This window comes from Medicago truncatula, chromosome 6, assembly GCF_003473485.1.
Source record: "Medicago truncatula cultivar Jemalong A17 chromosome 6, MtrunA17r5.0-ANR, whole genome shotgun sequence".
NCBI classification, from domain to species: domain Eukaryota; kingdom Viridiplantae; phylum Streptophyta; class Magnoliopsida; order Fabales; family Fabaceae; genus Medicago; species Medicago truncatula.
In genome coordinates, this window is record NC_053047.1 from 37,320,250 (window position 1) to 37,342,847 (window position 22,598).

General features: G+C 32.0%; 3 protein-coding genes and 1 long non-coding RNA gene across 4 annotated transcripts; 1 reads left to right on the forward strand and 3 right to left on the reverse strand.

Moving 5' to 3' along the window:
* On the forward strand, positions 1–7,673 carry LOC25496747 (probable serine/threonine-protein kinase SIS8). Its single transcript, XM_013597447.3, has 13 exons — positions 1–995; positions 2,165–2,602; positions 2,777–2,880; positions 3,221–4,230; positions 4,332–4,372; positions 5,009–5,077; positions 5,331–5,431; positions 5,522–5,600; positions 5,681–5,779; positions 5,867–5,935; positions 6,116–6,165; positions 6,615–6,791; positions 7,224–7,673. Exons 1-13 carry the CDS (start codon positions 543–545, stop codon positions 7,363–7,365), a joined length of 2,832 nt encoding a protein of 943 aa, XP_013452901.1. The 5' UTR covers positions 1–542; the 3' UTR covers positions 7,366–7,673.
* Positions 7,674–9,357: 1,684 nt separating this feature from the next.
* Positions 9,358–13,196, reverse strand: LOC25496748 (ras-related protein RABA6a). The gene is made up of 2 exons (XM_013597449.3): positions 12,746–13,196; positions 9,358–9,964 (listed from the first exon to the last, which is right to left on the reverse strand). Exons 1-2 carry the CDS (start codon positions 12,961–12,963, stop codon positions 9,532–9,534), a joined length of 651 nt encoding a protein of 216 aa, XP_013452903.1. The 5' UTR covers positions 12,964–13,196; the 3' UTR covers positions 9,358–9,531.
* LOC120575938 (uncharacterized) lies at positions 10,121–12,739 on the reverse strand. Its single transcript, XR_005642187.1, has 2 exons — positions 11,333–12,739; positions 10,121–11,283 (listed from the first exon to the last, which is right to left on the reverse strand). It is a non-coding gene; the product is annotated as an uncharacterized lncRNA (long non-coding RNA).
* Positions 13,197–20,649: 7,453 nt separating the features above from the next.
* Positions 20,650–21,566, reverse strand: LOC25496749 (probable calcium-binding protein CML27). The gene has a single exon (XM_013597450.3). The coding sequence runs from the start codon at positions 21,450–21,452 to the stop codon at positions 20,928–20,930; it is 525 nt and encodes a 174-aa protein (XP_013452904.1). The 5' UTR covers positions 21,453–21,566; the 3' UTR covers positions 20,650–20,927.
* Positions 21,567–22,598: the final 1,032 nt, after the last annotated feature.

The following is a 22,598-nucleotide window of genomic DNA, read 5'->3' on the forward strand; positions in this document are numbered from 1 at the left end:
TTCTTAATTCTTAACTACCATTCTTCAACGCTATTCCTATTCCTTCTATTTTTGTGCAATACTTAGAAATATATATATATTTTTTCTTTCTCAAATGATTCAAATGCTCAATGATTCCTTATATTCCTTTTTTTGTGTGGTAATAGTAACATATATGTAGTTTAGGTTGTTGAGTTACACATGTTTTGTTTGTTATATGTTGTTGTCTCCTATAAAGGAAACTTCTTCCAACCATTTGGATCACCTTAATTGGACAAAGATTCCAAAGTTTATTGCTTGGTTCAAACCCTGCATGCTGTTCTTTGGTTAAAGTGTTTTTCTTTTTCTTCCCAATAAGGTGGAAAAGAAAAAAAAAGTTTTTTGATTAGTTTTTTTAGCTAGTAACTGCTTTGCATAGTTTTCAGTTTCTTCAACTGTCTGATCTCAAATTAACGGTCGAGATTGTTTGAAAATGATTTTGTTATCGTGTAATTTGGACAGTCTGGTTTCAAATTAATGGCTGAGATCGTTTAGTGCATGTAAAAACTTTAAGAGTAAAAGATATGAAAAACATTCTTAAGAAGTTTCATAGCATGTCTAAGAAATCAGAAAATGAACAAAGGATTGCTTCATCAGAGGGAAACAAGTCAAATCATGGTTCATCATCTATGAGGCTTTTGAGTTCTAGTTGGTTGCATTCAGTTGTTAATAGGAAGAATCTTAGTTCTACATCTTTGAACCAAGGAAAAGTTGAGAGGATGGAAGTGGAATCATCTGATATTGTGAGAAATGTTGGTTTGGATGTTGTTTCGGATTCGGATAGACATGATACGGGTTGTTGTGCAATTGGTTCAAGGGATCATGAAGTGGAGGAAGAGTATCAATTAAAATTGGCTTTGGAGTTGAGTGCAAAGGAGGATCCTGAAGCTGTGCAGATTGAAGCTGTGAAGCAGATTAGTTTGGGGTCTTGTGATCCTGATAATACACCAGCTGAAATTGTGGCATACAGATACTGGGTGAGTTACTTTGTTCATTTTAAGCACATTGACTTTAGGTTGAGGATATTGGAACTTGGAAGATATAGTTTCAAGTTTGATTGTTATGTTATTCTTAAAGAAATATGAGTCTTTTAGAAGTTTGCGGAGAATTTCAGATGTGTTATTGATGATACTATCTCATTGACAGTTTAGAATATAAGAATTTGACTGATATAAAGATATGGGAAGTTATCTAATTAAACTAAAGATTATATTTTTTTTAATTGAAGCTTAAGGGCTTACGATTATGATTCTTTTATGATTTCAAGATTGCTTTCATAAAACAGCAAGTACATATTTGTCATAGAAAAATTCTTCAGATTTGAGTTTGGAAGTTGACAGGCGTTTCTACGTTGGCTTCGCACTACCGAAGAGATTTTGTCTGCCGTTGTTGGGGATTTCCTGCATTTTGTAGCTTCCCCTGATTATTCGTTTGAGTAAAAGGCCATTTTGGTCCTTGGATGTGTGATTTGTTGTCACTATAGCCCCCTGAATGTATAAAAAATATTCACGAACGTGCCTTTTTATAGTCAGTTTAGTTCTTCTATAGGTCTTTCATTGCTAAGTTTGGTTTTCGGATGTCTCTTTTGTTAGTCAGTTTGGTCTATGATTTTATAACTTTGGTTCTTTCAAGGACTATAATGACACGGCCTCACACATTGGACCAAATTTACTATTTATTCTATGTGTTTAGTGTGAATAAGAAGTTGATACTTTCGGAGGAATTCATAATTTTCCCTTGTTTACTGTCAAATTTTCCATCACTAGATTATACTAAATGTTAGTATATAACGTGGCTGGCTTGGTATACTTTGTTGGGTTTGTTTACTTAAATCCTATTATGTGACCATTGGTTTTTAAACTTGTAACCCTGATTTGCTCCTTTACATCAATAATTTCGGTTCTTTTCTGCTTGTGTTTCTCGATGTTTATCTTCAAAAGAAGGTTTAGGTTCTACATGTTGAGGTGATTAGGATTTAGGATTCAATAGATTGCTGTGAATAGCCTGGATTGTTTTAGATGATCCTTACATGAGATGATTTTGAAATAAAATGAACTTATTCTCATAAGTTTCTTGGCTCTAATTTGTCCTAGATATATAAAATTTCTAACTTATCTCATATGTTAGATTTATCCGTGCTTCACAGAATTACAATGCTCTTGGTTATGATGACAAAATCCTGGATGGCTTCTATGATCTGTATGGGATCTTAACCGAGTCAACCACCGCAAGAATTCCTTCTCTTGTAGATCTTCAAGGAACACCAATCTCAAGTAATGTCAAATGGGAAGCTGTTTTGGTCAATAGGGCTGCTGATTCCAATTTGTTGAAACTTGAGCAGAAAGCCCTTGAGCTGACTGGAAAATCGAGACGTGATTTGGAAGTAGTTGTATATGCCGATTTGGTTCACAAGCTTGCATTATTTGTGGCTGATTATATGGGTGGACCAGTCAGAAATCCTGAAAGCATGTCAAAAGCATGGAGAAGTCTTAGTTATAGTCTGAAAACAACTCTTGGTAGCATGGTTTTGCCGCTCGGTTCTTTGACTATTGGATTAGCTCGGCACCGCGCATTGTTATTTAAGGTACCTAGGCTTTGTTTGGACTGCCTTATATTGCTCTTAAAAGTTACTTTAAAATAAATTTTAATATTAAGATTCTCTTGATTTTTGTATTTGTATACTTTCTCAACATTCTTGTTTAGTTTTCAAGAAATTCTGTTATTGCAATAAAATTTACTGCGTTAATAACGAATGTAGGTTCTAGCTGATCATTTGAGTATTCCATCACGGTTGGTGAAAGGAAAGCAATATACAGGTTCTGATGACGTGGCAATAAACTTTGTCAAGATTAACGACGGAAGGTAATTGATATCAAATTTTTTGTTTCGAGTCATATTGCTCTCGTTGTTGCTTTTTGTTGATTTTTCAATCAATCTTTTAAAGACGCTACTATTGACTATCATCTCATTCTTCTCAAATAGCGGCCTGTTCAAATTCTGCTATACAACAATGCTATAGAGCCGCTTTAGCCTCTATTTGACAACATTTTGTAATAAATTGTCTATTGCGGAACGATAGTGATTTGTTAACATTCTGTTACGCTATTAGTGCTATAACACTGCTATTTAACAACTCTGTCTTAAAGTAAGAGTTGCGATGACTTGTTCAGTATCTATAAGATATGTTTGTTGTAAATTTCAGGGAGTACATTGTTGACCTTATGGCAGATCCTGGAACTCTTATTCCATCTGATGCTACTGGATCACATATCGAGTATGACGAGTCCTTTTTTATGGCAAGTCCTTCATCAAGAGACCTCGATTCGTCTCGTGTTGCATCATCTAGCAGTGGTGTTGGAAGTTCATCGGAAGAAACTTCAGATTTTGTGATGTCAGACAGAGGAAACAGATCAAAACATCATCATGCTATGAAGATCATTAAGCAGGAAGCTTCCGGTAGACCTAATCATCGATATGTGCATGCAAGATCGTCTTCATGGAGTGAAGGGAACGGTTCCTCGGTACTGACCAAAATGAAGGCCAAAAACGTTTCGCAATTTATGATTGATACGGCCATGGAAAACCCTCACTTAGCTCAGAAACTTCATGATGTTTTGCTCGAAAGTGGTGTTGTTCCTCCTCCAAATTTATTTTCTGACATTTATCACGAAGAATTAGTTTTCTCAACAGAAGAAAAAGATGAACATAAACAAGGAAGCAAACATCAGGAAACGGAATTCGACGATAATCTTGGTCCTGCTAGATTTAAGCCTATAGAAGGTTTAGGAACTAAATTCCCTCTTAATAAAAGGGAAGGAGTTGAAAAATTTATACCAACTCAGGTAAAATACGGGGAAAATGTCCCAGTTGCTGCAGCAGCAGCCGCAGCGGCAGCAGTTGTTGCATCTTCTATGGTAGTTGCAGTGGCGAGGTCAAGCATTGACTCCAACATTCAGCTTTCGGTCTCAGCAGCCGCTACTGCTACTGCTGCGGCTGTTGTAGCAACCACTGCTGCAGTAAGTAAGTATGAGCATAGCAGTCGAAGTGACGGGGATACCGAGAGTTCTGGAACAAATTTGGATGGTGAGAGAAGATCTGGTAGCTCAGCTGTAAGTAATGGCAGTGCAAAATCCGACTGTTCTTCTCTAGACGATGTTGCCGAGTATGAAATTCTATGGGAGGAAATCACGCTCGGCGAGCGTATTGGACTTGGTATTAACTGTAATTTGTATAAGATTTTCTTGCATTATTTTCTTTGATGGTGCTATTTTTTATTTTTATTTTTTTACAAATGAAAACTTGATTACTTGCAGGATCTTATGGAGAGGTGTTTCATGGTGAATGGAGAGGAACTGTGAGTTTCTTATATTTTTGAACATAATCAATTGTATTATTCTCATCAAAGAATATGTTATACACCTTTGTTTTATTCTGCTTTTTGGTTTGAAGTGAAATGTAAAGTGTTAAGACTTTGCTGCTACAGTAATACTTGTTTATACGCAATTAATTTTATTAAGGCTCTGTTTGGATAAACAATTTAATTGAGTGCTTATAGCATAAGAAATTATCATATAATTTTTTTACGTATAAGTTATTTCTATAACAAAAAATAAACTAAAGGCAAACAGTTTTCATTTAAGCTATATGCTATCATGCAGTGCTTATGGAAATAAGCTGAAAACAGTTTATGGACATTTCATAAGCTCTCTCAAATAGTATCGCAAGTGCTTATACCAGTAGATAAGCACAATAGGCCTATCCAAACATGCTCCAAATGTAATTCTTTTCATGATTGAATGTGTACTGATAATTCTGAGCTTTAGTTTCATTATAATATATACAAAATAGTTATCAATTTTATTGCCATATTTACTGCTAGGTGCTAGCGTACTTGACTACCTACAAATTTTTGTTCAATTTTTTAGGGGCAATTTTATTCCTTATTGTAGATTATTGCATTCACAGCAAAGTTTCATTCTTTGGTTTGTAGGAAGTTGCTGTCAAAAGGTTTCTAAATCAAGATATATCTGGTGAGGCACTTGAAGAATTCATAAGTGAGGTATAAGTCACTTATCCTCCTTCACTACGTGTATGTGTCTATATATAATGTATGAAGAGCCACTGTATTTCTTTTTCAACACATTAGATTATAGAGCAATCATTTGTGGTTTTCAGTAAGTTAATGTATATCTTCATGGTCAGTTCCAATGTCTTGATTATGCTACTGCTACATTTCGATGATGGGAAAACATATTTAACGTATGATATTATTTATATATACCAGAAAACTTACGGTATTTAATTGCAAATAGGTCAGAATAATGAAAAGATTGAGGCATCCAAATGTGGTTCTCTTCATGGGAGCTGTAATTCGACCTCCAAATCTTTCAATTGTTACTGAATATCTTCCAAGGTAACTTGAAATTCTTCACTTTCAAGAGTTTCATAGAGCCCCCCCATTTTTGAATCTTGGAATGCTAAGATGTACATAATCTGTATGCAGAGGAAGTTTGTATAGATTAATTCATCGGCCTAACAATCAATTAGATGAGCGAAAGCGTTTGCGAATGGCCCTTGATACTGTAAGATTATATTGTCTTACCATTTTCAATGCAATGCTGCTGAATTCAGAAAATTATTGCTGTAACCGCCGAATATTCAGGCTCGAGGAATGAACTACTTGCACAACTGCAGTCCAGTGATAGTGCATCGCGATTTGAAGTCTCCAAATCTTCTTGTTGATAAAAATTGGGTTGTAAAGGTAATGTAATCTCATAATTAGAGTTCCTTAGTATGAGAAATGCTATGTATTGACACGACAATGGCTTTTTTTTTGTCTGTTGAATAGGTATGTGATTTTGGCTTATCGCGTATGAAGCACAGTACATTTCTTTCTTCAAGATCAACTGCAGGAACAGTAAGCTATCATAAAACTCTCCATCTGGATTTGTTTATTCTTTCATCCTCTTGCTTAATCGTTCATGCTATTGAAAATCATTCTATATGTTATTGCCTATGCTCAGTTCTTGCATTATCGTTCTATGTGTATCTGCATTGCTGAATAAAAGCTTACTTCATTTTGTATACTATGTTTTAGGCCGAGTGGATGGCTCCCGAAATGTTGAGAAATGAACCGTCAAATGAAAAGTAAGGGGCTGTTGTTTACTTCCTAAATATATTTTCAATTTTCATTTTTCTAGTATTTGCGTTCATTTTAAATCTCTAACATGGAGAGAAGATGAAAGACAAGCTACAAAGAATGCATTTTCAGAAACAGTGTTTTGACAAGTTAAAAATTTATGAAAATGCTAGACCTATTTTCAAAAATTGTAAAAGAAAATGGTGATAGAAATATTTGATCTATATTTTCCTATGTTTATTAGTTGAAGTGAAAATAAGAACACAAGTTGGAAAGTAATGCCCTAATCTGTTTAACTCTTGGTCTTTGTTGTTGTTATTTTTCTTGAGAATAAGGAGGTGCGGCAGGAACCATTCCCGTCTTTCCATGTCTCTTATATTCAAAACATTGCCTTAAAATGTCTTGTTGCATATTTTCTTGGTTTTGTGATCCTAACAAGTGATGATCTATTATCCAGGTGTGATGTTTATAGCTTTGGGATCATATTATGGGAGCTATCTACTTTGCAGCAACCTTGGAGAGGAATGAATTCAATGCAAGTTGTTGGTGCCGTGGGTTTCCAACATCGCCGTCTTGACATCCCCGAAAACATCGACCCTTCCATTGCAGATATTGTCAGAAAATGCTGGCAAACGTTAGTATACTTCATTTTTCATCTTATCCTGTTTAACCGACATTTATGAATCACATTGGTTAATAGTAATAAAAAGGAGGGGGGAGTCTGAATTCTGCATATAATGTCTTCATTGAGATTACGATGAACGAAAACATTCTTAATATTAGTGATTTAAAAAGCGAACTGGACATCGAATTGGCAAGACCTCCAAGTCATAGTTCAACTGCTTTAAACTTCTCAAAAAGGGACGAAATCATGTTCGACCACCTCAAATAACTGAACTGTAGACAGTTCTGGTTCATGGTTCAATTGGTTGAACTGTCCAGTTTGGTTTGTGAATCACTGTAGACAGTGCCGGTTCATGGTTCAATTTTAGTTGTATATTTTTGTTATTACCATATGGAATAATTACATTTTTTGGTGATTAAATTCTACTCTCTTGCATTGCAGAGATTCGAAGTTAAGACCTACATTTGCTGAGATATTGGCGGCTCTAAAGCCATTACAGAAGCCAATTGTCGGTTCTCAAGTGCCTCGACCGACTACATCAGGTAGGCACGGGAAGGCGCAACCACCAGCTGCAGAAAGATAGGAAATAATCATACAACTAACCAAATGTTTGCTCATTTTACTACTAATAAAAATGGAGGACTTTGCTGTATAGTACATTTTAAATGAAAAAATTTGAGTGCTTCTCTTTGTTCTTTTCAATTCAATTTTGTTGCTTTTCTTTTCCTTTTTCTTTCTTTGTTTCTTTATGTTTTGTTGGTTTTCTTTCTGTAATCTCAATTAGCAGTGCAGTCATCTGTAATTTTGATGTTGATAGTTAGTTATGAAATTTTGTAGCTGTATCTTAAACAGTTGAAGTTAATCAATTCTAGAAATGTTTGTTGCTGTAAATAGTGTCCATATAATTTGTATCAATGCCTTGAATAATAGCATGTGTGAGTGTGAGTTAACAAGCAAGTAGTGTAGACAATTATTAGAGTGGGTGCATAGACTAATAGTTTTTTTTTTTTTTTGAGAGAACATAGACTAATAGTTGGAATGCTTTATAACTATCAATGTCATCACATTAGATAGATTATGAGCTGGTATACTAATAATTGTCTCTACTAATTGCTAACTGCTCTAACAAACTCCAAAGTTGACTTTAAATTATGATTACAAATTTACAACTAACCAATGAAGCTCAAATATCCGATACGTCGATATAAGAAAATTTTAAAATTCAAGATACAATATGACGAAGTATTTTAATAAAAAATAAATTTAAACTACAGATTAAAACTCAAAATACTATCTATGGGCTAAAACAGAAATGCAAAAAAATAAGTTGAAAACTTGGAACAAACATACATAGAACAACGATAAGGCACAACAATAAAATTGCCTTCACACGACAATCAACAATAGCATCGTTCTCAAACAAAAAAAAAGAAGACAAAAAACAGACAAGGGACAACAACAAAAATATAAATATAAGTAGTTAAAAAAGTGACAATGAGCCAATTACATACATATATGACATATTCCAAAAAGAGAACACCTTTTCTTAGTCAATTACATCTATCCCAATAATAATAGAAATATCACGTATCCGCGCATATCAATTTTCCACTGCCTATCTCTTGCGTATCCTCGATGAATCTAAAAAGTATCGGACAATTGTTTTTTAATACATTATACATATCAGATACAAATACTGATACGTCATCCATTTTGAAATATAAACTTCATAGCAAAACAAGCAACACACCCATTTTATCCAAAGCCAGTAATGATACTCCGTTCAATATCCATCTTTAAGTATTTGAACTCTCAATCTTTATTGATTTACTATGTCTGCAGCTTAAGCTTTGACTTTGTCTGAAGATGACATCAATTTAATTAGAAACTTATTTTATAAAATCTAAAAAGTTAACTTTTTTAAACACTAGAGGTTTTTTCATACTATTAAAACAAGTATATAAGCTATAATTTGTATGGAATGGAAGAAATAACAAAAAAAATGTAATAGTAATTTGATTTGGGTTTTAGATAATCGATTTTGAATGATGTGAAACCAATACCCAAATTGATAGAGTTAAGGTTTGTTTATTGAACTTTCAAGTTTATCTATTTTTAATTTGTTTAATGTATCCCTAACCCTACTTTGTAGTTGTTTGAGCAAGAGGGTGCCGGTGGAATACGCAAACCAACTCTGGTTGACTTGTGATAACGAGAGTTAAATTTATTTACTTTGCATAAACATGTTTCCTTCAATAAATCCTTAATTTTTGTTTACTATTTTTTAACAAAATTTATGATTTCATCACTAGCAAATAATCCGAAAACATATTCTTTCACAACTTCACACATAATTCATGAATTTTTGTTGAAAATCTATTGTACACATAATATAAGTTCTCTCATTTCCCTCAAATAAAAAAGAAAGAAAGGTCTCTCATTTAAATCTTATTTTATCCATATATAAGACTAATCAGAAATCAAACTCTTAAACATTTTGTTTTAAGATATCCGAGTCTCTTAGTTACTGCTCAGACTTTGTTAACAAATAATAACATCTACTAACAAATTAAAATTATATAAGAAATCAACATTTACATTTTAACTTTAATTCACCCCTTACAAATTTCCATGAGCTTGATGTATTAAATAAAATCCCAAAGTATAAGAAATTATACAAAGAAAAATAATTTATAACAAGTTAATTAATCATACTTGCAAAATAGCAAAAAAATTATGATGCAAGTTCTCATCCTGAACAACAATTGACTTGTTTAGTAGCAGTAACTTCATCAGCTATATGAATTTCCTTCCCATTAGGAAGCCCTAATTTTGTACCATTCATTTTATCTTCCAAGCTTTTATGGCTTATGATATCATGGATCTTAGTAATCATTTCTAAGAATGCATCTTCAACATTTAAATTTTGCAATGCAGAAGTTTCCATAAAACATAAACCTTCTTTTTCTGCAAACCCTTTTCCTTCTTCTTTCTCAACTTCCCTTGATTGACTCAAATCAGATTTATTTGCTACTAGAATAATCACCATGTCTTCATTTCCAAATTCTCTAAGCTCATGTAACCATTTTTTTATATTAACAAAAGTTATTATCCTAGTTATGTCATAGACTAGCATTGCCCCCAATGCTCCTCTATAGTATGAGCTTGTGATAGCTCTAAACCTATACCATAAAATTGTACATATATTAATGAGAATGAAATATAAGATCAAAATTAGGTAATGATCATAATTGAAGGATAACCAATATTTTAAAATAAAGTCAAATAAAAATCATTTTGATGGGATATGGAGCTTATAATGTAAAAAATAGAAAAGATTTTTTTTTTTTTTAGGTGTGAATCAGATATCTTATGCTTGCAATTGCTGAAACTAGTCATTCGAGTCAGATATGACCGTAATGAGACTAATCACTCGAGTCAGGTATATCCTTAGCAAGCATTTTACACAATATTTTGCTCTCTTAAGTGAATGTTCATGTTTGGTGAGCTTTATAAAGAAGATATTGATTATTGAGTTATAGATTGTGGGGTTGGTGACCAAAACCATTTTATGTCACATGGTTTTCCTCGACCTATTGATAGTCGACTTGGTTGTTTTTGTTCTTACTCACAATAAACGATCACTTCCTAACTTTGTTTTCTGGTCCATCGACTGCACATGCTCAATTCTTGTCCTAGACCCACCCCACCCAACCTTACTCTAATCAAAGATTGCATTGAATTGAAAATAACCTGGTTTCAATTTACTACACTTCAACACAGATCTAGACATTTTAAGTGGTGGGGACAAATTAATACAAATAAATTTATTGCATTTAATTCTTGATGATTGATATTCATGGTGAATACAACTCTTTTCGTTGATAAAAGTGGATAAAACTTTTGGGCTATTGCAATTGGCACTCATTCTATCTAAGATAACTCAAGAAGTGAAAATAGCAACATATTTTTTCATATGTACTGGTTTTTTTGTTAATCCGCTGGTTTTATAGGAGGAGGGTTCTAATGATCTAAAGTTTGATCAAAAGTAAATAAATTTCAATAAAAAATTGTTCCATCAAGAATTAAACTAGGGTTTGGGCGAACAATTTATCCTTATAGGATCGTTAACCACTTGAGTTAATAAAAAGATTATTAATCCATCCCATTCTATTTGATAGTTTGAGTCAATTTTTTCTTTTTCTAATTTGAAATAATATCTACACTTCCGCCTAAGAAAAGAGAAAGAAATTGTGCTGAATAGCGAGGATGACAATGAAAACCAATTTAATTTATGTACTAATTCAAATTTGAAAAGTTAAAACAAAAAATGCTTTTAAATTTTGAAAAATACAAAGATTACCGAAGTTAAATGATGTCTAAGATGAAAGAAAATTTGGACGAGGTTTCAGAAAAGCATTTACTTTTTGTTTTTTCTTTTTATGAAAAGGAAAATAAAAATAAAAAAACTAAACACGAGAAAAACGAGTTTCCAAGACATCTGCCATCACATAACTAATTAATGGAGTTGGATATTGAGTTCATGACACGTTGCAACAATCCAACTTATAACCATATTTTGCTAACCAGTCCGCACAATTATTCAAGAAATGATTGAAAGTCAAAATCCAAGGATAATCCTTAAACTTTTGAATATTTTTACTTTTCTTTAACATAATTTAGAGGAATTGAAAAGTACTCTTATAAACATTTTAATTCAAACAAACCTTAAAACGTGTTACATAATTCAATAATACACCCTGTTGATTTTTTTTGGGTGAACCATATACCGTGTTGATGATATAAGAAAAAACCATATTTTCTTTTTGACTGGATAATACCTTCAAATAGTGAGCATATGTTCTAATCAAAACTATAAAGAAATCTCATTATAGTTATTATATATAATCCCATCATCCTAAAACAAAAATTAACAAATTAAATACATAAACCTTTTATTTTGACGAAAAAAATCAAATATAAACCTAATGTCAAGCTTATAATTTAGTTTATGATAATCTCATTATCACCAAGGTCCCACCTGAAATTATTCTAGTTATCGACTTATATATATTTGATTTCACCACAAAATAACTAAAACTTATACTCAATTGGCAACCCTGGCTTTTTAAATAGTTTTTGCTTGTTTATTTTGTACATTTTCAAATTCAAGATATCGTTATCAAGGTCACGTATGAGTAGTAAAGTTGGAAAATTATTAAATGCTGTAAATATTTATTTATTTATTTATTGTTGTATGTGCTTTCCTTTAGTTTTATTTATTCACGACAACATACAAAAGCAAACAACAAACAAAGTTAGTTAACAAAACAAAATGCAGCAACAAACAAAAAGGGTGGGGCCAATGTTTGTGGGATGTAGATAAGGGATGAAAAAGATTAACACTAATAATATAAAGTCAAATAAAGTATAATTCATTTTAAAATCTTCTAGATTAAGAAACCAAAAAACGCCAACTTTGAAAACTGAATATGCTAGTGGCTAGTTTGAAAAGGATGAAACCAACTAAAGCCAACAAAAGAAAGCAAAAAGACTAGAAGTATCATGCAACGGAGTTCATATGCAATATGCATATTAAAAATTCAAAAGGGTTTATGAGGCATAGATACTCCTTAGATTAGACGTATTCGATATCTGGTGTCCGTATCCGTATATGTGCTTCTTAAACCCTTTTGAATATGAACATGCAAAGGTATAGTAATCTAAAGTCAACTGAATATGATAGATAAAATCGGACGATGATTGTTCCATAAATGATTTAAACTTGGGTTACACACACAAATTTGGTTAATTAACCATTGAAACAAAACCTTTGCTAAAGATGTTGAAGACAAGAAAAAGGGACAAAACAATTGAGAAAACAAGACTAAAGAGATGCTCTATTTAAAGAAAACAAAACATAAACATATTAATTGAAAGTAGTTGAAAAAAAGAGTTATTACCTCTCTTGGCCGGCAGTGTCCCATATTTGTGCTTTGATGAGCTTATCTCTAACCTTGATGTTCTTATAACCAAATTCCACACCTATGGTTGGCTTAGAATCAAGTCGAAATTCATCTTTTGTAAACCTTGAAATAAGATTTGATTTCCCAACTCCAGAATCTCCAATTAGAACAGTTTTGAAGAGGTAATCACACTGCTCATCAAATGTATCAGCCATATATAATATTATGATTATATATGATCCTTAATTAATTTATCTCTAAGCACTTCTTTCTCCTCTTTTGTAATACCCTTTAATTCCAAAGAAAGAAGACTAATAGGGAGGTGAGAAACACTTGAAACCAAATGATATTTTTGTTTGTTTATAAAGTATAGAAGGATATATATATATTGCTCAAAAAGAAGGATATATATGGAGTAAGTAATGAGAAGGTGCATGGTCATCATCAAAATTATATGCACGGTGACATATTAAATTATAGATTAAGCAAGGGGGCACTATCAAGTTATTGTATGTGGTAGTACTAGTACTTGCTTTACAACCATAACAGTCACATACAATAAATGAAATAACAAAGTTCTTTTTTGTTACAAAAATAACATAAAGGTTGGTTCAACTTATAATTGATATTAAAATTTGTATGTTATCCTATCAAATTTCTTCATATCTATATGTGCTTAGAGACATTTTTAAATTTATATATATAAATTGAAGAATATCCATGTAAGCAACATGATCCTCTCACATCATTATACTTGCGATATACCCCATCCGATCATTATTATAAACAAAATTAACCTTTTAATTTTATCGAATAATTTATGTATTTGATTTATAACATAGACTATATACATCAATTATTCAATGATTTTAACAAGTTGTTTCTTGCTTATAATAGTTTCAGGAAGAAGTAATTAACAACATCACTATCATTCGGGATGAGAGAGAAAAATGTTGGAGCAAAGGAAGAAGAAATAATAAGTCTTTTGTATTTGGTTATGCAGTTGATTTTTAATAAATTAATTTTGTAAAATGATTTTGACTAAAGGTGAAATTAATGTAATGTGATTTATGTTAAAATATGTAAAAATATATAAAACTAAATGAAAGATAAAATCAATTATATAAGTCTGAAATCACAATTTTAACTTCAAATTAAAACCAATTATGAAAAAAAAAATCAATTATGTTCGAGAATATTAAAACCTTTACTGCTTGACTGCTTGTACCTGGCAATCAGTTGACGATTGGTTGTGCTGCAAAGTTGTGAGCTCTGTGGGATGGATGGGGTGAATCACTTCTTACGGTTGGGAATAAGGGAAGATTTTTGATATAATAAATCGTATAATATTGGAAAATGTTACATGAACACCCTTTATTCCTACATCCCATTATACATCCCATGTATTAGGCATATTTTGGTAAGTTCATCTCACAACCATACTTTATCTTCTATTTATATGGGGTCCAAGTTACCACGTGTCAGAATTTTGTGTGGATGTAAAGGGTGTATTGCCACATGGGGTGATACATGTATCATCACTTTTTTTTTTAATAAATAATGGAGCTGTGGTTAATTGTAGTAGATTGATTGATTGTATTAAAAGTTGAGTGTGTGAGTGCTTTATTTGTTGGAAGAGAGGTGATATTTCGATAATTGAACAGTGGTTTACGCCTTCACGATGCTACGGTGTGACGGAAGCTGAGTCTTTACGGTGGAGAAGAAAAGTGTTTGCAGGCACGTTAGCACTCTAACGTTCAAGTCAATATTAAAAGACGTGGTTATGTACGAAATGTGGTAATAGTGAAGTGTACCTTGAGGGTGACGCTGCATCACTCTTATATAAGCGTTGAGAACGCTAACGGTCCCCGTAAAATGCGGTGCCATCTTTGGAGGCAGTTGGCGATGACATGGACAGTGGTGATGGAGCCAAAGCGCCACACATGACTTCACGTGCTCCCTCATCGTATTTTGCCTTCTTTGTTTTGGACTTTGACTTAATGGGTCTTGCTTTTGTGGGCTTCTAGCCGCTCTGAAACAGGAGGTAATCTAAAAAATTGTTCTCACATCATTGTTTCCTAAAAACACATGAAAATTACCAAAAACCTACAGCGGTAGTTAACTACCGCGAACTTATAAACAGAAAACTGACGATAGTTAATTACCGCTGAATATATTTAATCATTTTCTTATGTTCTTAGGAAACTATTGTTCCTTAAAAAAAAAATGGACACTATTGTTGTGAGAACAACAACTTTAGCTAATCTAAGCATACCCTTTTCTAATTGGTGGTGTCCACTATATGTTTTCGTATAACACTACTTTTTTAATGGATTAGAGTATATCATGTACGAGATCGCTATCATGTACACTTGTTAATAATATTTGGTAATAACATTTAGGCAATTACTCTCTCGTTTTCTTAACTTGCCACCCTAGCTCACTATATATATATTCCCCAAACAACTCCCATATTTTAGGAACTTTTGTTAACCACAGATCCAACTTTATTTGGGAGCTACTCCCCCTCTCACTTTAAAAATCTCATATTGTTTTAGAAGTGTGTTCCTGTTAACTACTTTTATAATGAATTAGAGTATATCATGTGTACTTGCTAATAATATTTGGTAATTGCTCCTTAGACACTTAGGAAATACGGAATGGTAGTTAATTACCGTTTTTTTAGTTTTCTTTGTGAAGATTTTTTTCCTTTTATTTATCTAGAGATAACAGAGGTCTAAGGCAATAAGCTTAACAACTAGCTTGTACGTATCTTACTGGTCAATTTAAATACACACGATTACATGCATTCACCCGGTTCCAATCGAGCATGTTTAGTATCATAGGCAATCGTATTTTTGCAGAAGTTATATATTTAGTTAAAATCACAGTGATTCATCATAATTATGACAAATTTATCGTGAAACTAAATATACACTAAGTTTATTATTTGGGGTTTTACATCAAATTATTTTGTAGGAAAATGCATAAACGACATGGTATATTTCCTTTTGTTTTGTTTATGAGCAAACATATCTAAGTTTACCCTTACTAAAATGTGTATTGTGATTATGTTCTCAATATAATAAAATAAATGTATTTCTCAAACCATTTTAAGATCATCAAATATGATTATCTTTTTAGTTTTATTTATTTGATGGTGAGAGGAAAACGTGAATCAAATCGAACAAGTTGCCCTGTTTTATTCATGTGATGCCAAAGAAACCAAGGAAAACGTGAAAGAAAAGGAGAAGCATAACATAATTAAATTGACGAAGAAATCAAGTGTGCATGAGAGTAATGAGAAAAACACAAGCCCTAAAATTGAAGAGGTGGTGAGCGGACAAGTGATAAAGCAATATCTTCTTTGGTGCGATCACAAAGCGGTATATCCTGGAGCAGCTCGATATAGACGTTGAAAATTTATAATATCCAATGTCAATACCGATTCTAATTCAGGATATTCCTATCTGTCGATCAATACCTCAATATTATGTTCACTCAAAAACTCTTTCCTCCTCTACCAAGTGCTCTCTCTTTTATATCTTCGTTCATATTTATAGTCAAAAAGTAAACTACTCTTTGTGTTATGGAATAAACAATAACTTTTACAATTATTTAATTTCTCCTTTCCAACCACATTTGTGGTGAATGTATTGCAGGCAACAAAAGCAATGGAGATCATGAGTATATAGTTGACCAGTCAATAAAAACTAGGTAAATACTCGAATGGTTTGGAGATAGATTGGTTAGATAGCTAACCGTCTTCCAATTATGCAACACCATGCATGTGGTATTTTTATGTTATATTTTTCTAAAATAAATTTTATCAACATATTGGCTTTTGTTTTCTTGTTTCTTTTTGTTTATCTGACTGCCATGCTGGCAGTAGAAATTATTAAGATAGGAAGAGATATGAATATTAGGGCAATGATGGTTCATTTGTATGCAGAGGAGCAGTGATAGCAATAGCATGTTTAAGATGAGAATGAAAAAAATAAGAACTATAACTTTAACTCAAAGCAGAAAGAGATGTTATTTTGTATCTTTTGGTCTTTTGTTTGTTTCTATTTGTTTCATGTAGGACTTGAACTTTTTTTTTTTTTATCTTATTATTTTAGTAATCAGCAGTGTTATATGTTGCGAAACATGCACTCACGAAGTGATCACGATAACAAATGGACCAACAAGTTGTTATTGGACGGAATACACCGAGACTTGTGGAAATTATGGGAGTCGATTTATGATTATCCAATCCAATATAATATAATATAATTAAAACATGGCAGTTCTGCTTTCGGAATGAATTTGCGAGTGATTTTTAGAGTTAAGTATCATTTTCCTTTAGCAATATTAAGTGGTGTTATTCATAGCAAAGGAACATTCCCCAGATGTTTCACGGATGTAGTACAACCGTTTGATTAGGAAACTTATTGGAATACATGGGCTGTTGAGGTTGGAGGAATGCTTATGCGGTTACATTTTGTGTTATCGTGTATTGTAGTGAGTTTCATTTTTAGGATGGAAAATGCTATTTATCCAGAGAAAGTAGTTTAAGACTATATCACGACAATGTATTCTAACAACTATTCGTGATAAATTTGGGACAAATTGCTTCACTACAAATAGCACAACTCTTTCAGGATATTTAGCATTTTCCCATTATTAAAACTAGACTAATGTGTTTAACAAATTTGGAGTTTATTCATTGTACTCTTGTTAACAAATTTTGCTTGCACTTCAAGAAAACATGAAATTACCGGGCATGTTTATCAGCAGCCGAAAATCCACAGAAGACTTCGACAGTTTTTATGTCATCCGCGGCAACCAAAACAGCCGAAATGGATCTGCCAAAACTCAAATTTTGTTGTTTCCGACAGTTTCATAATTGATAGTGACATCCTTGGAGAAAAATGAATTCATTTTAAGAAAAAACACATGTTTTGTGGCGGATTTAGCTGCCGATAATTTTCAGGGTCTAAAATCTAAATGCATACTGATTTTTCATTTTTAAATTTCAAACACAACCGCTACAGAAGGAACAATAAAACCATCTTAAAGGAACACACACAAAAAAAAAAAAAAAACACCGCTGGAATTGTTTTTACAAGCTCTCGGTAACGTTTCCGACTCTTTTTTAAAATAAATTCAAAACACTAGGCTGCCAAAACGTATCCGTTGCCGTCTTATAAATACTCCTTCTCATTTCTCATCATTCATGCCCATTTCTCACAATTTTCTTCTCTCTCAACAATCTCTTACTAACTTTCATTTTTGAATCTCCTTCCACTCTTTTTTTTTGTTGAATTTTTTGTGAAATATAAAAGTTTAGAGAAACTTTTCAGTCCACCATGTTGCCTGCATGTCATGTGAATAAATTAAGTGTCCATTTAGCACTACAATAGAACACATGAGAGGAGGGTGAAACCTGAAATGAATATGAAGTGAAAAGGGAAACACACATTCAATGTGTGAAGGATTCATCCCTGCATTCGATCGAGTGAAGAGGATAGGGAAAGTTTAGATCATAAGATGGAGATTTAGGGTTGTTCAATGTGTTTTATTGATTTGGGCAAAAATGAGAGTGAAAAATGGAGGAGGAAGAATGAAAAAAATTATTGACGGGTAGTTGTTTTCTTTTGAAATATGCACATAATGGGCCAGTAAAGAACAAAAATAAACAAACATTTTGTTATGAACCTTTATAATTTACATACAACACATAACAATGAGATAGATAGACTGATATAATATAATTTTTCAGAATATTCTTGGGGATTAAGCCTCTGTTTGGTTTGGCTTTTGCAAAGCCAGAATCAATTCTGGAGCATTTCAAAAGCAATTCTGCAATATTTAACATGTTTGGTTTGGCTTTTCAAAATAGCTTTTATCCTCCAAAAGCAATTCTAGTTGAAGCTACAATTCCTAACTTCTTACTTTCCTAGAATCAATTCTACACCCTCAATTCTATTAATTCCATCCCTGCCCTCATTAATTTTTCTAACCCTTCTCCAACCGAATTTTTTCTTTCTGCAGTCTTATTAAAATAAATGTTGGTGAAGAGAATAACATTTATTTTCTAAAGTTTAAATATATTTTTTCTTTCTTTCTAGGTAAGTATTATTTGGTAGATTCTGGCTATCCAACACCAATAGGGTACATTGGTCCATATAGATGTGAACGATATCATCTTCCTGAATTTAGGCGTTCTAACGGATTCGCAAATCATAATGAAGTATTTAATTATTATCACTCTAGTTTAAGGTGCACAATAGAAAGAACTTTTGGGGTATGGAAGAACATATTTGCAATCCTACGTCGAATGCCTAAGTTTAAATTTGAGACTCAAGTTCAAATAGTTGTCGCAACAATGGCTATACACAACTTTATCCGAAGGAAGGCAGAAAATGATATGGATTTTAATGTTTATGAAGATGAAAGCACAGTCATTCATCATGATGATAGCTCATCTAACTTGGATCAATCACAAGTTTTAAATGTAGTTTCGTCGTCAGAGATGGATCGCGTTCGAAACATAATCCGCAATGAAATTATTGAGCACAGGCAAAATAATTAGTATTGTACTTTAAATTATTATATCAATATTTTAGTACTATAATACACATTATGTTAGTTTTGTAATAATATTTTAATACTCTATTGCACTTTAAATTCTATTATCTATTTGTAATTTTTATTTTCATGATGTTAGTATTGTAATACCTTATATTTTAGGACTATATTGCACTTAATTATCTTAATTTAGTAATTTCTATTTATTTGTATTTAACTATGTCTATTTTGGTAATTATACATTCAAAAGTAATTTTGATCAAAACTATCCAAACAACAATCATTCTGTTTAATCAATTCTGCATTATTGCATCCAAACATAAATCAATTCTGTCAGAATCAATTCTGTCAAAATCAATTCTTTCAGAATCAATTCTGTCAGAATCAATTCTACACACCTCAGAACCAAACACACACTAAAATGTGTTTCGTTGTGATTGAAAACATTTTGTTTTAACCAACAACAACCATGCCTTAATCCACTAAGTGATATCAACTACATAGATCAGTATCACAAACCATATTTCAGTTTAACTCATTAATCTCCAAGTTCTTCCTTATAGTTTCTCTTGTTGATAATTAAATCCATCACTTGACATGTAGACAGCACGGTGGATGAAAAAGTTCCACATAAACAAAACAAAAAAAAACTCTCGGTTTTTAGATGATAGGTTATTTCGATCACTAAAACACAATAAACTAGTTGAAACAAATTTATAAGCTGTAAACAAAAAATTGTTGCAAAATATATCTATCTTGATCATATTAACTTATAAGTTAGTATAAACATTCGGGAATTTCTAATGACCACATCCAAAGTAAGGTGTACCGATACTCCTACTTTAAAAATCTTTAAATTAACTATTATTTTTATGAAATAAAGAACTATTTGTTGATATTTATATTTTAGAAAATGTTATTTCATAAGAAAAAATATCATTTTATTTTTTATAAAATTCATACTAATTTTTTTTTTTACATTTTATCGTAAAAATAATCAAAATTCTCTATTATGAGTACTAAAAATTCAGAAAAATTAATTTTTATTTCGTCGACGTTTTTGATAAATAAGATTTAAATATTATAATTATAGGTGATAGAAAGCAATTTTTCTCTTCAAAAAATAACACATTTAACTATTAATTTATTGATTTGGTATATCAATACACTCAAACTTTTGGATGTACCATAGAATTTACCTAAATCGTTATGCAATAAACTGAAAATTTTGCTTTACCAAACAGCACCTATGTCTCTTGTGCACGTTACAATTTGTGTCAATTGTTATCACAAGAGAACCAAACACACATCATATTAACTCAAACATAGAAATCTAAAATAATAATTTAATCAACCTGCTGTAATAATCATGATTAAAGAAAATAGTTAAGAACAAAAGTTTGATTCCAATTACAAATTTGATAATATACGAAATTTCTATTTTCGTCTTCGATTTAGATCTAAGTCTAAAGTTTCAGTGGAGCAATTCGCTCATTATTTATCTATATTTATTCATTTATGTTAAAAGCAAAGCGAAAACGTCTCTTACCGGAGATTCACCGGAACTTCTACCGGCGGCGATAAAGACTGAGAAAATCTCTACCGTCTAACTAACAGATTCGTTAACGGTGTGAGTCTTGACTTTCGCTGTCATCATCTTCTTGAATTCATCAAAGTTAACACTACCGTCACCGTCAGAGTCAACAGACTTAATCATATCTTGACATTCCTCAACGGAACACTTCATTCCAAGACGATCCAGTGCAAGATGAAGCTCTTCCGTCGAAATGAGCCCGTTTTTATCTTTATCGTACAGATCGAACGCATCACGAAGAGCTGAATCGCCGCCGTCGGTGGTGTCGGAGCGGCAGAACGCGGCGAATTCAGATAAGTTGATGAAACCGTCGCGGTCAGTGCTGAGTTCTTCCATGACGCGTCGGAGTTCTTCTTGTTGTGGTACGTCGGATCTGAGTGTTCGGAGTACGGTTTCGAGTTCGTTGACGGAGATCTTGCCGTCGCCGTTTGCGTCGAAGTTGTTGAAGACTTTTTTGAGTTCGTCCATGTCGCCGAGGAGTGGTGAAGGTGTTGGAGTCGGGTCGGATTCAACTGGAATGGATTCGTTAGTTGCCATTGGTTTGAATGTTTGAAGTTTATTCGGTTTGGGATTGGTAGCGTTTGGAGAGAAGATGATAATAATTTACTGAAGGTGGTACTTGAGTTGGTTTTGTCGTTAGGTACTATGGTACAAGAAGACTATGGTCAATGAATTTTTAAACAAATAAAATAAAAATGGAAATCCCAACTAATTTTGTTTTTTTTTTTTGTTAATTTTTCGATTCTCATATGAAGAGTCGTGATAATTTAAAATTCAGCTGTGAGGTAAGTATATTATGAGAAAAAATTATTTTATAAAAATCAATCTGTTATTTGATGAAGTTCATCAACCACTTGATTATTAACATTTCATCTTAATGATTGTAAAAAAAAAAAAAAATATCATCTTAATATCTACAAAAAAAATATGGAGTACGTTTACGAGTCTTAACTCAACTAATAAATATGTTGAAATTACTAGATTGATGGATGTTAAAACTTGACTTCTTCGTTTGATTATTTCATTTTGTCTATATATAACTAAAAAATAACATAAAGTTATTAATTTATAAGAAAGAGAGTTTTGCAAAATAAAGCCAAACAAATTTGTCTTTTATCCAAAATACATAATTGAATTATCTCTTTTTATTATGTCGATGGTTTTTCAATCATCTTTTAAATAATTATTATGTTGATGGTTACACTAATGATTCGACATTAACAATGACGTTAGTTAAGTGGAGTTGTTATAAAAGAGACAACTTAATCCCTAATTGAAAAGGAAAAAAAATAAAGGTTTCTAAAGTCTAGTTTAACTAATAATGTGAATACTAACTCTTAGATGAACAATTTTATCTAAATTTGAACCCAAAACATCATAATCATATGTGTGAATTTTAAATAGTGTCTGTCACTTTATTTATAGACTAAAAATGACAATTAAAAGAAAAAGTGAACGATAACACAAGACGAGGACATTTACACCAAAAATGGAAGAATGTTGTCTATGTGAAAACCCTAAGTCTTAGAGAGGAGACTATTCTAATGGACATAATCAAATATATATGATTTAGTTATTTTAAAAAGACATGATATTTAATTTCCTTTTTCTTGCTATCATTTTTAAATATGTGAGTATGCCCAAATAATAGTTACCATCAACTTCTTCCTTAAGAAAACATGG

Excerpts from the sequence above, each read along its gene's own strand:
- LOC25496747 (XM_013597447.3), top strand. The coding sequence starts at position 543 with ATGAAAAACATTCTTAAGAAGTTTCATAGCATGTCTAAGAAATCAGAA. Across the intron at positions 4,231-4,331 it reads CGGCGAGCGTATTGGACTTG|GATCTTATGGAGAGGTGTTT; the intron begins GTATTAACTGTA and ends GATTACTTGCAG. Across the intron at positions 6,166-6,614 it reads AATGAACCGTCAAATGAAAA|GTGTGATGTTTATAGCTTTG; the intron begins GTAAGGGGCTGT and ends TCTATTATCCAG.
- LOC25496748 (XM_013597449.3), bottom strand. The coding sequence starts at position 12,963 with ATGGCTGATACATTTGATGAGCAGTGTGATTACCTCTTCAAAACTGTT. Across the intron at positions 9,965-12,745 it reads GACACTGCCGGCCAAGAGAG|GTTTAGAGCTATCACAAGCT; the intron begins GTAATAACTCTT and ends TTTATGGTATAG.
- LOC25496749 (XM_013597450.3), bottom strand. The coding sequence starts at position 21,452 with ATGGCAACTAACGAATCCATTCCAGTTGAATCCGACCCGACTCCAACA.